The sequence below is a fragment of the Aspergillus homomorphus genome, assembly GCF_003184865.1.
Source record: "Aspergillus homomorphus CBS 101889 unplaced genomic scaffold BO97scaffold_6, whole genome shotgun sequence".
NCBI classification, from domain to species: Eukaryota; Fungi; Ascomycota; class Eurotiomycetes; order Eurotiales; family Aspergillaceae; genus Aspergillus; species Aspergillus homomorphus.
The window spans coordinates 478,536-492,750 of record NW_020291892.1 but is presented as its reverse complement, the minus strand read 5'-3'; the positions used below and the strand labels follow the sequence as shown (position 1 = coordinate 492,750).

Sequence of the window (14,215 nt, the reverse complement as noted above, 5' to 3'; positions counted from 1 at the left end):
GCATTCGCCCTTTTCGACTACTCATAGTACCTACGGAAGTGGAAGGAGGAGAACCTGTCGAGAATATAGGCAGGGACTGGCCCTGCGACACGCTTTGCGCCGTTCACTCCGGGAAGTTGGTGGCTGTTGACAAGCATTTCATCTATGCAGTGAAAGTTGATACCGCGCCGCTGTTACCTCGCCTTCGTTCTCGCGACTCCCTGCAACAACTCTAGTGTTACGAAAATCCACTTACTTATCTCCTCACCTAATGACTTATCGGTATTGAGCGGAATTTTTTGACATCCCTTTACACAAATACGACCTCCTATCCTCAGATCCACCCAATACCTCGACACCAGGGCCCCCTTTCTCATTGAATGAAATCCCAACGGAATCATGTCGCCGTCCACAGCTCACATATCGAGCCAACTGCGGCAATTAATATATTATCACCTCGATAACAACCTAATCCGCAACGCGCTATTCCTCGCCGGTCGGTTGCACGCCTACGAGCCTCGCGCATCGGAAGCATCGTACCTCCTCGCCCTTTGTCATCTCCAGAACGGTCAGGTCAAAGCAGCATACGACTATAGTAAGAACTTTGGATCCCGGGGCACTCATCTTGGTTGCGCGTATGTGTTTGCGCAAGCGTGTCTCGACCTGGGGAAATATATCGATGGTATCACGGCGCTGGAACGGAGTAAAAGCCTTTGGGCCTCCAAAAATCACTGGAGTGAGTCTGCTTGAACTCGCTTTGCTGCGTGATACCACCTGTCGCGACGGTTACTCTCTGCGATGCAGCTGGGGCTGACCTCTGTTTTCTCGACACCTCTAGACAAGCATAGCGAAACGCGCAGACAACATCTTCCCGATGCGGCAGCAGTCTTATGCTTACTGGGTAAGCTGTGGCATGCTCACAACCAGGACAACAAGGCAGTAGAATGTTATGTTGAGTCCCTTAAGTTGAACCCTTTCATGTGGGACGCGTTTCTGGGTCTCTGCGAGACTGGTAAGTGGTGGTGGTCTTGGTCGATTGCGGATTGTTGCTGATGAATTTCAAGGTGTCAATATTCGAGTGCCCAACATCTTCAAGATGAACCCTGAGTTTCATGCCCTTGTCTCATCTTCCTCGCAAGAGGACCTCGACATTCCTTCTGAGAAGACGATACATGCCGGTGGCCCTTTGCAGCCGCAATTCAAAGCAAATGCGAGCATGGATCCCTTCACGACATTGACATCGCGAGGCGACACGGCAACCACACATGGGAGTTCGGCTCTATGGGAAAAACTGAATGGAAGTACGGTCAGCGTGGCTTCAGCAGGCACAGGCGCGGCCCCAGTGGTTAGGGAAGGCACTGAGACACCCGGAGGTCAAAGTAGCGAGTCCGATGAGGTTCGTGCCCTCAACAGGACAGGCAGCGGGGAGGGCGCGTGGGAGCCGCCCTTGGCTCCCGCCAGGAAGAACAGGACGATTCAAGCAATCGGCGTTGACCATACGATGGATTCCCCGCCAAAGATGAAACCGACAGGCATCAGGCCACGAACGAGGACTCGTGTTGAATCAGAAGAGCAAAGCATGTCGCACCCGGAGAAGGACGCCTTGAATGGTTCTCGTGTGGGAGATCGCAAACGAACGGTCTCAGGCCAAGTGGCTCACCCTCCTTCTGAACCCGGGGCACCGCAACGGCGAAGTGTCCGACTCTTTAACCAAATCAAACCGACCACCAGCAAATTGTCAAATACGACTCTCGGCGGAAAGGATGCTAGGGAACTCAAGAAGGTTAAGTCCACCAGCACAAAGAGCCGCAGTGCAACAGGCACGAGCCTAAACCGTGTGGTGAGCGGCTCTCGGAAACAACTAAACGAAATCCATGATGGTGAACCTAGGGAGCCTCGGTCGGGGACCTTGGCGCCGAATGGTTCGCATCATCCTCCCACGAAGGGGACGTTATTAGAGAGGTCAAAGGCGATGGAGGCCTTGAATTGGCTGCTGGAGCTCTTTTCGAAGCTGGCTTCTGGCTATTTCGCCCTGTGTCGGTACAAGTGTCCTGAAGCCATCCAAATTTTCACCGCCCTATCCCAAGGTCAGCGGGAGACCCCTTGGGTTCTCTCGCAGATTGGAAGGGCATACTACGAGCAAGCTATGTATTCGGAAGCGGAAAAGTACTTCGTGCGGGTCAAGTCCATGGCGCCGTCAAGATTAGAGGATATGGAAATTTATTCAACTGTTCTGTGGCACTTGAAGAACGACGTGGAATTGGCATATCTGGCTCATGAACTGATGGAGATTGACCGCCTCTCACCCCAGACCTGGTGTGTTGTGGGTAACTCTTTCTCCCACCAACGTGATCACGATCAGGCTTTGAAATGCTTTAAGCGTGCCACACAATTGGATCCTCATTTCGCCTACGGCTTCACGTTACAAGGTCACGAATATGTGGCCAATGAGGAATATGACAAAGCCCTGGACGCATATCGACATGGAATTAGTGCTGACTCGCGACACTACAATGCCTGGTACGGATTGGGTACGGTCTATGACAAGATGGGCAAGCTTGATTTCGCCGAGCAGCACTTCCGCAACGCGGCCACCATTAACCCGACCAACGCTGTGCTCATCTGCTGCATTGGTCTGGTTCTGGAGAAGATGAACAACCCGAAAGCGGCTTTGATTCAGTATGGGCGTGCTTGTTCTCTAGCTCCTCATTCGGTCCTTGCTCGGTTCCGCAAGGCTCGTGTATTGATGAAGCTTCAGGAGCTCAAGTTGGCGCTCGCTGAGTTGAAGGTCCTTAAGGACATGGCTCCAGACGAGGCCAATGTCCACTACCTGCTGGGCAAACTCTACAAGATGTTACATGAGAAAGCCAATGCGATCAAGCATTTCACGACCGCCTTGAATTTGGACCCCAAGGTATGCTGTCTGTTGTCTGTGTCCGTTCAGAACCACTGCTAACTTGAGTCTACTGTAGGCGGCACAATTCATCAAGGACGCTATGGAATCCTTGGATGACGACGATGAAGACGACGAAGATATCGCGTGATTGTACTATTGTCCTTGCTGTTCCTGACTTATCGATCCCCACCCCCTTTCCCTCATTTCCATCATTGTACCTTAGTTAGCCTTGTCCTTCAGCCTGCAGTTGTTTTTCTCCAAACCCAATTTGTGGCGTGGGATTATCATTGGCGAGGGTCGGCGTTTGTGTTTTCCTGGATCGAATTCGCGCAAGCATCAGCATTATATTGGCGTTTGCCGGTGGGTTGGTTAGAGGGCATCTTCCTGCATTGGGATCTCGATGGGTGTCGAGGCTCCTGGATATTGTATCTTAGCGTTGGGGGAGGTGTGGTTGACACGCGAAACGAGAGATAAGGACGCCAGACGATGGGGTCCGTGAACATAATGCAGAATTATTCTTATGCCTATTGTTAGTTGTGCAGCCTTGAGTGAGAGATTGTGATAGAGGATGTGTTTTGACATGTGTGAGCTATCTGGCAAAAAAAGGGACGTAGTAGTAATCGTAGTCGTCTTCAAGCCTCGGCTTCTCCAGGCGGGGAGAAAATGAGGGCCCAAGGCGGTGAGAGGCGCATCTGCCAAAGTCAAAAAACCACCACTCGGGATGAATTGTTGAGTCGCTCGCCTCTCCTTGTCAATTCCCCACATTCGGCCTTTGTTCCTGGATTGACTTGCCTCTGCCTCTCATAATCTTGTTCGCATTGTCTTCTGACTTGGCTATTGATTAATTCTCCCTTTTCTCCCTTGTTCCTGGTGCTGCTGCCCTCCCGGGTCATGCTCTTATTCTCCGAAACTCTCGCCTGACCTCATCATCCAACCTTCCCCAGCAGTTCCTTCCCCCCAGCGGTTTGTCCGGTTGGTTCCCCCAAAATAGAGATGACTCTTCTCTGAGCGCTCCTTTCTCTCCCTGCTCTTCTCTCCTTACCATCTCAATTGTTCAACGTCCTAGAATCCTCATCTAACCAACCGTCCCAATGCAGAACCATAGTCTTAACCCCGATCAGCCGTTCTCCGTGCTGTGTCTTGTCATGTCATTCTTCTCCTACGTTGCCTCGGGCATCAGCTCGTTTGTCGTTGTCACGCTCTCGCTGTTCGCCCTGGGTCAGAAAGTTCCTCGCGCCGCTTTCGTTGCTCGCTGTCTCGCAGCCTATGGCTCGCTTCTCCTGTGCGCCACCTACGGTGTAGTGGCTTCGATCGTCTTGCGCCTGGTCGGCTACGGCCGGATCTCGCAATGGGCCACGGCGCGCAGTTTCAAATGGGTGATGCGGTATACGACGGGGGTGCAGTTCGATATCATTGAGGGGGTCGAGCACCTATCCACCCGCCCGGCTGTCTTCATCTCCAACCACCAGTCCGAGCTGGACGTGCTCATGCTCGGCGCCATCTTCCCCCCATACTGCAGTGTTACGGCCAAGAAGTCGCTCCGCTATATCCCCTTCCTCGGCTGGTTCATGGCTCTGTCCCGGACGGTCTTCATTGACCGTGCCAACCGCGCAACGGCCGTCAAGGCGTTCGACAGCGCCGCTGCAGAGATGCGTCAGCATCGTCAGAGCGTCTTCATCTTCCCCGAGGGTACGAGAAGCTACTCTGACCAGCCTGAGTTGCTGTCCTTCAAGAAGGGGGCTTTCCACTTGGCTGTCAAGGCCGGTGTGCCAATCGTTCCCGTTGTCACCGAGAACTACTCCCACATCTTGTCCCCTCGCAATATGAGATTCAATGCGGGGACTATCAAGATCAAGGGTGCGTCTCCTGAGCTCTCCATATTACTTCTTCGTAAACCCAATCAATGCCTAACACCCGTCTAGTTCTTCCCCCAATCAGCACCGAGGGTCTGACCCCCGCCGATGTGGACAGTCTTACCAAGTCTACGCAAGCAACGATGCTCAAGACTCTTCTCGAACTGTCGGAGAAGGACAAAGCGGAGGCTCACTCTGCTGTCGCCAATGGCACCTCCACTGCCGTTGAGATCTAGGTCCTAGATCTCTCTGCATGACGAAGCAGTTATTATCATGATTGACTCATTCACGACCGAGAAGCGCACTCGCATTCGAGCTTTGTAAACCCTCCCGATGTTCTTCTATGCTCGGGGTTTCGATATTACCATTCTTTTACGATTACACGTCCCAAACCGATCACATCATGCAGCCACTCACCGCGCACAATCAGAGAGCTCTACGGAGTAGATTGGGTGACTCGCAGACTAGACCGGTTCCTTCTAGCCTGCCTTCCTATGTACTTGTCGCCATGTCGCGCGTCGCTAATATGCCTCTTTCTTCCTCGCCGCCCACCCACCTCATCTCGCCGGAGTACTGTCTTCATTGCTATTGCTTTTATGGGTAGCTTTTGCACAAACCAATGTTGGGCGGCAACGCGAATAGGTGGATTGGCCGGTACAGGCAATGAGAGGAGAATGCTACTCACCCAGTGGGTGGAAGATCCCTAGATTAGAGTGGTGTTCATGAAGCTTTGTATTCATAGACTGAGACCCTTTCCTTCTAGAGTGTATATAGAATCACTATTGCTACTTGGTGTTAGCTTTCCAGGTCTTTCCAGTCGTAGTGTAATTTCCTCTGACCTTGTATCGCATCTTGCCAGGACTGCCGAGAGAAATAAACGCTTGCTAGACTAGTGCTGATGCTGATTGTGCCGGTCAGCACCTTTCTATTTTGCCATATTAAGCAGTATTTCTTATAGCTAATATAAGTAGTCATTAATAATAATGTAGCTGTCTTTTTCCTAAATCTAGTTCTTATGAATTATTAATATTTAGTAATATTCTTTATCCTATTTCCCTAATCAATTTTATATATTAGATTTAGAATAATTACTCTAGACTATTATCCAGTTATTGCGACGCGCGTAAGCGCGGAGCCCTATGCTAGGTCTTGTCCCTCGGAGGACTCCTGAACTGTGTTCTGATTGGCTGACTGTTAGTGCTTTGATTGGCTACAGGAAGACTTGGCAATGTCCAGTCATGTGACTTGCTTTATGCTACTACTTACCACGTCGGCCAGAAGATGCTTGACAAGAGGCTTTGCTGCTTGCTTGCTTGCTTACTTGGTGGGAGGTGCTTGGTAAGGGCTTGGAAAGATAGTAAAGAAAGTACTCCTATAATTCGCGCGTTGCATGCCTCTATTGCACTCGGTCCTTTAATTTAATGGAGTCAACCGAGGTTAAACAGGGCCTAGTAAAGTATGAGGTGTGCCTCCACTTCAAGTTCAATACAGTGACTACTTTCCTGGTAAGATGGTATGAATAGTAGTATGAATACATAGACACCAGTCTACAGTTGCTTTATTACAGTAGAATAGTCTCATGGTCCGGAATATCATACCGTAAATGGTGACTTGCTTCCTCTCTTCTCCTCTCCTTTTTCACCTTCAACTACGTTAACCTATTATCTCCATAAACGACTTAACCACCATTCTCCACAATCACTGCGATAGCAAACATGTCGCTCATATATCTGAAACTAACAAGGTAGTTATAGGCGTAGGAATCCGTTGACCTAGTACTCCATGTCCTTATGCTACATTTCCAAGACGCCATTCCGATTGCGGAGATAGTGCGCCCGTCACCGATGATCTGAGGGATCTCAAGCGGGGGGAGGGATCTCCAACCAACCCTCAATCTACACCACCACCACCACCACCACCACCTCACACAGGCCAACCCCGACAACCTCAATCTGAACCCCAATTCCAACCCAACCCACCTCGCACGCACAAATACAACCCACAAAATGGGCTCCCACGCCCCCGCGAACCACCCGATCCCAACCCACCTAACAAGATGGTACATCGACACGCGCGACCTAACAAACAGCATGAACCCTGCGCTCCCACTACTGAGCACACTACAACCAAGCGAACAAGACACAATCCAGCGATTCCACCACCTAAAAGACAAGCACATGTCGCTGGCCTCCAACCTCCTGAAATACCTCTTTATCCACCGCAGCTGCAAGGTACCCTGGGACAGAATCACGCTCAGTCGGACGGCGGCCCCGCACCGACGGCCATGCTTTATTCCCAGTCCTACGCTGCTGGAAGAGTACAGCAGTACGACGACCACCACGGTTGACAACCCCGATAATCCAGCAAGCAACCCCAGCTCCACAAAAAAAACCATCCCAAAAATTGAATTCAACGTAAGCCACCAGGCCTCCCTCGTCGCATTGGCCGGAACCACCATCTCAACCGCCGAGGAAGAGCTGCCGCAAGTCGGCATCGACATCACCTGCACCAACGAACGGAATCCAACCAGAGATAAAACCAAGACGCCGCGACAGACGTTCGTCGAATACGTTGATATCTTCACGGAGGTGTTCTCCTCTGAGGAGATTCGGCAGATTAAGGACGATGTTGTGCACCTCCACCATCACCAGGACCAAGATCACAAGGAAAGAAAGGCTGGAAAAGGGGTGGAGGATAGCTATCGGGTTTTCTACGCTTACTGGGCTCTCAAGGAGGCGTATATCAAGATGACGGGTGAGGCGCTGCTGGCGCCGTGGCTGCGGCAGCTCGAGTTCGGGAACGTGGTTGCCCCGGAGCCTGTGCCAAGGCGGGGCGAGCGGCGGGTTGGGCTGCCGTATCGCGGGGTACGGACTACGCTGGATAAGAAGAGGGTAGAGGATGTTAGGGTTGAGCTCGTGGCGTTTGAGGAGGACTATCTGATTGCTACCGCGGCCAGGGGGGCGGGTATCGGGGCTGGGAGTGGGCATGGCGAGGGAGGGGATACGTGGGAGGCGTTGCGGGAGATTGACATTGAACGGGATGTGAGGCCGTGTGCTGAAGGGAGATGTCGATGTCTGGAGTAGGCGGTGACTCCTAGCTTGTCTTGAACTTGAAGCTGAGGCACACCTCATACTGTATATAGTATTTGTATACTCGGCGGGCTTGTCTGATTGGGTAGGATATTTAACCTGCGGAGAGTATCACGTGGAGATAAGAGCGGTCCGATACATACTCCGACTACATAAGGCGGCGGGACGGGATGGTTGTTTCCCGCGGCAATCATTGACTCAGTGGCGCTCAACATTCTACAGATTCAACAATGAGCCACATCACCGTCGGAGTCCTTGCGTTGCAAGGCGCATTCTACGAGCATGTCCAGTTGCTGAAACAGGCTGCCGCCACGGCAGCGGCCGATGACAATGTTTCCAAGGCGCAATGGGAATTCATCGAAGTCCGCACCCCGCAGGAGTTGGCCCGGTGCGAGGCGCTCGTTCTGCCTGGAGGCGAAAGCACCACAATGTCCCTCGTCGCCGCCAGATCCAATCTTCTGGAGCCGCTGCGGGACTTCGTCAAGTATGTCACCATAAATATCCTCGTCCTATCCGGCCCCGAATATTCTTTTACTCTGTTGCCGTGACTAACATTTGCCTCATTGCAATAGAGTCCATCGGAGACCAACCTGGGGAACCTGCGCCGGCTTGATCCTGCTCGCCGAGTCCGCGAACCGAACGAAGAAAGGGGGCCAGGAATTGATCGGTGGCCTCGACGTGCGCGTGAACAGAAACCATTTCGGCCGACAGACAGAAAGCTTCCAGGCGCCACTGGACCTGCCCTTCTTGGGGGCTGACGAGCCCGCTTTTCCAGCCGTATTCATCCGCGCTCCAGTGGTTGAGAAGCTTCTGCCACACCAGGAGGGTATCCAAGTGGGTGAGGCCAAGCTAGATGACACTGTCGTTGCACCTTCGCGACACGCGGAGAGCGAGGCCGCCCTGGCCGCAATGGAGGATCATGTGCAGGTGCTGGCCACCTTGCCTGGAGAAGCTGCCAAGATAGCCTGCGAAGGGACGCAGACTAATCCCGATAAGGAGTCGGGTGACATTATTGCTGTCAAGCAAGGCAATGTCTTTGGAACAAGTTTCCACCCAGAGTTGACGGCTGATGCCAGAATCCACCTGTGGTGGTTGCGCCAGGTCGAAGAGTCGGTCAGAAGGAGAAACGCAAAGCACTGATGAGATGTTCTGCATGAATGGACTGCCATTGAGCATCGTTCGCGCCGCCGCATTGGGTATCGGTTTGAAAAATTCTGTTGATATGCCCATCTTTACAGCAAGCGATAGAAATAGATTGTACATAAACGCCGTATTTGCGCCACCCGGATGGAACCTTCGTTGCCTCCTACCTACCTTTACCGTAGTCTTCTTCCTCCCGCTGCCGTTGGTCGTCCGCATATGCCCGACCATAGCCACCGCGGCCTGGATCGTACTCTTCGCGGTACTCATCGCGAACTTGACCACCCGACTTTCCGCGACTGCCAAAACGTCAGTGTCATGTAGAAGGCGATGGTTGACCCGGATATCATACCCGTATTGCCGTCCCTCTTCGAATCCAGGGTCCAAATCGGTCCGGATAATTCTCTCATCGAGCTTGGTGCCCCCGATATATTTCAAGCAGTCCAAAGCATCCTGGTGGGTGTAGTATTCGACGAAACAGAATCCGCAAGGGGTCTTGTTGAATCGATCGAGTCCCATGACAAGACGCTTGATCTCTCCGCACCTGCAGCTTTGTCAGTTCCTGGTTAATTGGCTCGCATGATGTCCGGGTTCCTGACTTGGCAAAAAGCTCGTGGATCTGTTCTTCAGTCGTGTAGAAGGAACTGTGTGACAGTCAGCACCAATCGACGGCTGATTTGTTGAAGGTAGACCAGCTTCGAGCACGTACAGATTGCCGACGTAAAGAGTCGTGGCATTCTTCAAATTGTCGACGGGTTCCTCCTGTTTGTCGGCATCATCTTGGCTGTACTTGCGTCTCTTGTTCTATACCAGTTGCACAAGGGTCAATGACTTGTCCATCACTATTGAGACTTGGGTGAAGCTATACCTTTCCCACATAGTAGGCACTGGGTCGGTCCAGTCTCTCCACGGTGTTGTGCAATAAAGTGCTCATTGTGCCTGAATCTGCCGACAGAGATATCGCAGTGAGCGAGTGTAATCGCACGTTGATGGGGAAAAGAGAAGACGGGGAAGGGGAACGGAGAGCCGAGCTCAAGTGATGATGGATGGAATGGGAAACTCTTGGCGCGCGTCGGCCGTGGATTTTTGCCCGGCAGTGCTTGGAGCTGTTAAGGTCACTTCACTTGGTTGCTGCTCGGCCGATGCTTTGTCCCCGCAACCATTCCCTACCTTATTTTCCCGTTTCTATCTGCTCTCTCCCTTTTCGCGTGACTACTTCTCGTCGCGGCATGGGCTTATAACCTTCCGACATCCTTCTCCGAAACATTCTAAGACCATGCCCAAAGTCATCAGTTACACTCCTCCCTGGCTTTCGCGCCCTTCGCCGGGCGCCTCGATTTTCTCGAGCGCAGGCACCAAACACCCCGAAAACAACCTGGTAGCCCACGATCAGCAGTATGCGGGCCCCAAGCGAATTCAGGCCAAGAGAGGGAACGAGTTGTTTACAGTGGTGAACAACCAGATTCGCTGGTCTGACCTCGCCAGGGTCAAGGACGAATGGCAGCGTCAAACACGACTCAAGAATGGAACCTCGAAAGCTGAACAAGAGAGCGAGCAAAGTGTGCATTACAAGGTAACAACATTGTGGTCACAATGTGCAGCGGCCAACAATTAACAGCGCGCAGGTCTTGATCACACCGGTCCACGAAACGATCCGTCAACTTGTTCCGTCTCCCAACGGCGCTTTCCTGGCCATTGTAGCCGATCATACAGTCTTTATCGCCGTGCTTCCAGACCCGTCGCATTTGGCTGGCAGAGACACCTTGCCAATTCGCGTCAAAACCTACCAGCTCGGTCCTACCACGCACGTCATTCCCGAGTCTCCCGTTGTTTCCGCACTATGGCATCCGTTGGGGGTACACAGCAACCTGGCCGGCTGCTTAGTGACAGTCACTGCAGATGCTGCCGTTCGCGTGTGGGAGATTGACCGTAACAACCACTGGTCGTTCGATCGACCGACACTGGCGGTCGACTTGAGGAAATTGATCGATGGGACTTCTTGCGATGAGGATTTCGCGCCCTCCGGTTTCGGAAGGAATAAAGGCTTTTCGGCTGACTACATCGATATGGAAGTCGCCTCCGCTGCTTTTGGAGGGAGTGGCCTCGCCAAGGAAGATGCCTGGGCCCCCATGACGCTGTGGGTTGCGATGCGGCCGGGCGATCTCTACGCTTTGTGTCCTTTGCTCCCGACCAAATGGAGGGCGCCGTTGACGACTGTGCCAGCGCTCACCACGGCGATTCTTCCGAAGCTCGCAAGCTTGCAAGAGGATCCTGCAGAGTTTGAAGATGAGCTCGCGGCGTGCCGCCAGCAATACGACTGGCTCACTGAGATCGATAACCAGGAGCCGCTGCTCACCGATGTTGACGCCGACCACGAAGTCCGGACACGTCCCGCGGCTCCCAGCGCCATTCCAAGACTGCAGGGTCCTTTCCGTCTGGATACTGGGGATGAGATTGACGACCTCGACCTTTGCGATCTCCTTGTTGTCGCTGCTAGGGCCGATCTCGACGCTCTGATGATGGGCGAGGAGGTTGACCTCGCAGTGGATGACGACGGGGAGGACAGATTGTCGGCTACCGTGATCTGCTTGTCCAGTGGAAGCGGTAGAGTTTACATTTGCTTGGACCTTGACGGAGTCGAAGGGCAGTGGCTGCCCAAGGGCAAGCAGAATGTTTTCCGCACGCCAGTATCCGACCCTTGTGATCTACTCCTGGTCGAGTCATTGGATACCGTGAAGGCGCAGGCAAACCACTGGCCGACGTTTACCAAGGATGTCTACTCTCGCTACAGCTTCTTTGTCACTACAGCGACCAATGTGACTTTCTTCTCCCTTGGTTCCTGGGTGCAGAGACTGGAAGCCGAACTGCAGTCCGAAGACACGAGTGGGAGTGCGTTCCGCTTGCAAGTTCTTTGCGAAGGCACCGCATCTCTGCGAGAGCAGCTCATCGAGGTCGATGATAATGTTGGAGAAGGCAAGGACCAGTCTGCTCACTTGCCGGCCTCTTTGGTCTACTATGACTACGACCTGGGGTATCTGCTTCTGACATCTCGCGGCTCGGTTCCTTACGCCGCAATCCTGGATGCCCCTGAGGTTGCCTTGCCTTCAATCGCCGAGTTGCAGATCTTCGACTCCCAAGGCCAAGGACCTCGTTCGCCTGTTCTGCCGCCTCGTCGGCCCCCCTATCAAGTGCCACCCATCTTCTACTCGGAATCACCCTTGGATTCTTTTGTGGACAAACATGTCCCGCACCGCGAGCGTCAAGCCCTCAAGGAACAAGTGCGTCTATCGCCTGCGACCCTTGATCTGGTCGCCGCCGCCCACCGGATTCTGTCTGCGCATACGAATGCTTTGGAGAGAGCTGCCTCTGATTTGTTCCGTCGATGTGAAAGACTGCAAGGGGAGATGCGCGACCAGTTAAAGCAGCTGGCCGATGTTGCGGACCGGGTGAAGGGTGTTTCCAGTGAACTCGGTGAAGATGGAAAGCGGATCGAAGGCTCCCGGAACGGCGAGGCCCTGGATAAGAGGCTCCAGGCCGCGAAGGACCGACAGACCGAACTTGTGCAGAGATACGAGGCTCTTCGGAGTAAGTTGATGAAGTCTGGCGGACGACCCTTGAGCGACAAAGAGAAGGCCTGGTTCCAGGAAGTGGACAGACTTTGTGATTCGTTCGGCAAGTCGTCGCAGGACTTGCTACCAGGCCAGGCAGGTGGCCCAGCCATTGCTCAGCGTCTCGAAACTGTAAGTGCTTCATGTATCGGTCGGGTCGACTTTGAACTAACAAATCTCTGTAGGCGAAGGAGATTGCACGAGATATGCTTGCCGAAGCGAAGTCAGTGGCTGCTAGACTTCCTGCTGTCGACACTAGCAGCTCAGCTGGAGCACAGCCGACGGTTCCTTATCGACTTCAACGCACGAAGGTTGGGGAAGCGATGAGAATGGTGGAACGGGAGTAAGTTTTTACTATTTTTGTCTGCTACAGACAGACCTGGTATGCTGACTGCAGTTCTAGATCTGCAATTATCGAGTCGATTACCTCCCGACTCGACCGACTCAACACCACTATCTGATCTGCGACATTTCATGCTTAGATGAACATTCTTTGAGAGTTTACTTGTTTTATACCTACCCCTTGTGTTCAAGGATATCAAGACATGTTTTTGCCTATAAAAGAAAGTAAAGAAAGGGACATTTCATTCGTCACAATGTCACGGGGGAATATCATGCCCGCACAACCGTAGCAGTCCACAACTCACGCAGCACTAGGCCCGCGCATAAACTAGACGCGGCCGCGCCACGCATCGACTCCGACACGAGAGTTGCAGCGAAACCTCACTGCAAGGGAATCCATAACATACAAAGCCGTCCCATAACGAACGAACCAGCAGGGTGACCGGTGGAGAGTCCTGTCCCCACACGACCGACCCCTCATCAATCGCCGTCGTTATCTCCGTCAGCAGAAGGGGGCGGCGCAGGTGGCAGGTTCTGGTGGCGAGTCTCAACCGGCTTCGGCGTATACTCCAACCGCTCTCCTATGGCGGCAGCTTTCCCGGCGAGCGCAAGGAGCCACTCGTCGATGGTCTCGTACATGATCAGCTGGTGATTCTCCAGGATCCCGGAGGCGTAGGACTCGTTGGCCACCGCCACCTGCTCGAAACCAGACGCACCACCGCCGCCGCCGCCGCTCACTATCGCGGTCACCACCTCCACGGGCTCCTCCCCAAGCGACTTACACCGCTTGCATGACTCCTCGAACGCAGTGTACTGCTGCATCAGGATACCCGGGCATTGCGCCGTGCCTGCGTCCGCGCAGTGCACGGAGTTCTCGCTGGCTATGCAGCCGCATGCGTAGGTGCAGTAGGTGGATGTGCACATTTTCGTAGTTTCTCTTCAAGCTGCTCCTTCCTTCCGGGAAGGAGAAACGGTGTCTCGATACCGTATATAGTTATCGATGTGACTGACGAAGAGATTGTAGAGGTGTTATGAGGGTGCTGGGTAGCTACCGGCATTGTGATGAGGATACATAATGGTTCAGTTGGTAGTTTCGAAACACGATATTTATATCTCTATCGCGGGTCGGGCGTCTGGCATTGAAGCCGGGGTTAGACTGTCAAAGGGATTGTGTGGGTCTATCTCTTTGTATGTGGTACAGGTTCCCTCCGGTGGTTTCTTTGTGGTTGTCTTTGTGGAACTTGGGTTGGATGGATGTCGTGCTGGGGGTTTTCAGTTGTGTTGGTTAGGGTTGTGTGTTCACGTGAG

The 14,215-nt window shown here is 53.1% G+C and overlaps 6 protein-coding genes across 6 annotated transcripts; 5 read left to right on the top strand and 1 right to left on the bottom strand.

Moving 5' to 3' along the window:
* The first annotated feature begins 150 nt into the window (after positions 1-150).
* BO97DRAFT_239643 (anaphase promoting complex subunit bimA) lies at positions 151-3,091 on the top strand. Its single transcript, XM_025690774.1, has 4 exons — positions 151-715; positions 818-991; positions 1,044-2,893; positions 2,952-3,091. Exons 1-4 carry the CDS (start codon positions 379-381, stop codon positions 3,021-3,023), a joined length of 2,433 nt encoding a protein of 810 aa, XP_025554270.1. The 5' UTR covers positions 151-378; the 3' UTR covers positions 3,024-3,091.
* A 717-nt stretch (positions 3,092-3,808) lies between these two features.
* BO97DRAFT_239628 (1-acylglycerol-3-phosphate O-acyltransferase SLC1) lies at positions 3,809-5,093 on the top strand. Its single transcript, XM_025690773.1, has 3 exons — positions 3,809-3,847; positions 3,973-4,732; positions 4,798-5,093. The coding sequence occupies exons 2-3, from the start codon at positions 4,021-4,023 to the stop codon at positions 4,962-4,964; spliced, it is 879 nt and encodes a 292-aa protein (XP_025554269.1). The 5' UTR covers positions 3,809-3,847; positions 3,973-4,020; the 3' UTR covers positions 4,965-5,093.
* A 1,554-nt stretch (positions 5,094-6,647) lies between these two features.
* BO97DRAFT_476103 (4'-phosphopantetheinyl transferase family protein) lies at positions 6,648-7,811 on the top strand (the record flags this gene model as incomplete). The annotated part of the gene is made up of 1 exon (XM_025700454.1): positions 6,648-7,811. The coding sequence occupies exon 1, from the start codon at positions 6,735-6,737 to the stop codon at positions 7,809-7,811; it is 1,077 nt and encodes a 358-aa protein (XP_025554268.1). The 5' UTR covers positions 6,648-6,734.
* Positions 7,812-8,018: 207 nt separating this feature from the next.
* On the top strand, positions 8,019-9,086 carry BO97DRAFT_385380 (pyridoxal 5'-phosphate synthase subunit PdxT). The gene is made up of 2 exons (XM_025693470.1): positions 8,019-8,301; positions 8,390-9,086. The coding sequence occupies exons 1-2, from the start codon at positions 8,048-8,050 to the stop codon at positions 8,955-8,957; spliced, it is 822 nt and encodes a 273-aa protein (XP_025554267.1). The 5' UTR covers positions 8,019-8,047; the 3' UTR covers positions 8,958-9,086.
* Positions 9,087-9,123: 37 nt separating this feature from the next.
* Positions 9,124-9,891, bottom strand: BO97DRAFT_339331 (nuclear cap-binding protein subunit CBC2; the record flags this gene model as incomplete). The annotated part of the gene is made up of 5 exons (XM_025691552.1): positions 9,124-9,256; positions 9,310-9,501; positions 9,557-9,601; positions 9,667-9,761; positions 9,826-9,891. 5 exons carry the CDS (start codon positions 9,889-9,891, stop codon positions 9,124-9,126), a joined length of 531 nt encoding a protein of 176 aa, XP_025554266.1.
* Positions 9,892-10,233: 342 nt separating this feature from the next.
* On the top strand, positions 10,234-13,026 carry BO97DRAFT_339274 (uncharacterized protein; the record flags this gene model as incomplete). The annotated part of the gene is made up of 4 exons (XM_025691548.1): positions 10,234-10,541; positions 10,576-12,697; positions 12,751-12,908; positions 12,969-13,026. 4 exons carry the CDS (start codon positions 10,234-10,236, stop codon positions 13,024-13,026), a joined length of 2,646 nt encoding a protein of 881 aa, XP_025554265.1.
* Between the last annotated feature and the right edge of the window lie 1,189 nt (positions 13,027-14,215).

Coding starts and splice junctions, on each gene's coding strand:
- BO97DRAFT_239643 (XM_025690774.1), top strand. CDS start 379: ATGTCGCCGTCCACAGCTCACATATCGAGCCAACTGCGGCAATTAATA. Junction 992..1,043: donor TCTGGGTCTCTGCGAGACTG/GTAAGTGGTGGT, acceptor ATGAATTTCAAG/GTGTCAATATTCGAGTGCCC. Junction 2,894..2,951: donor CCTTGAATTTGGACCCCAAG/GTATGCTGTCTG, acceptor AGTCTACTGTAG/GCGGCACAATTCATCAAGGA.
- BO97DRAFT_239628 (XM_025690773.1), top strand. CDS start 4,021: ATGTCATTCTTCTCCTACGTTGCCTCGGGCATCAGCTCGTTTGTCGTT. Junction 4,733..4,797: donor GGGGACTATCAAGATCAAGG/GTGCGTCTCCTG, acceptor ACACCCGTCTAG/TTCTTCCCCCAATCAGCACC.
- BO97DRAFT_385380 (XM_025693470.1), top strand. CDS start 8,048: ATGAGCCACATCACCGTCGGAGTCCTTGCGTTGCAAGGCGCATTCTAC. Junction 8,302..8,389: donor CCGCTGCGGGACTTCGTCAA/GTATGTCACCAT, acceptor TCATTGCAATAG/AGTCCATCGGAGACCAACCT.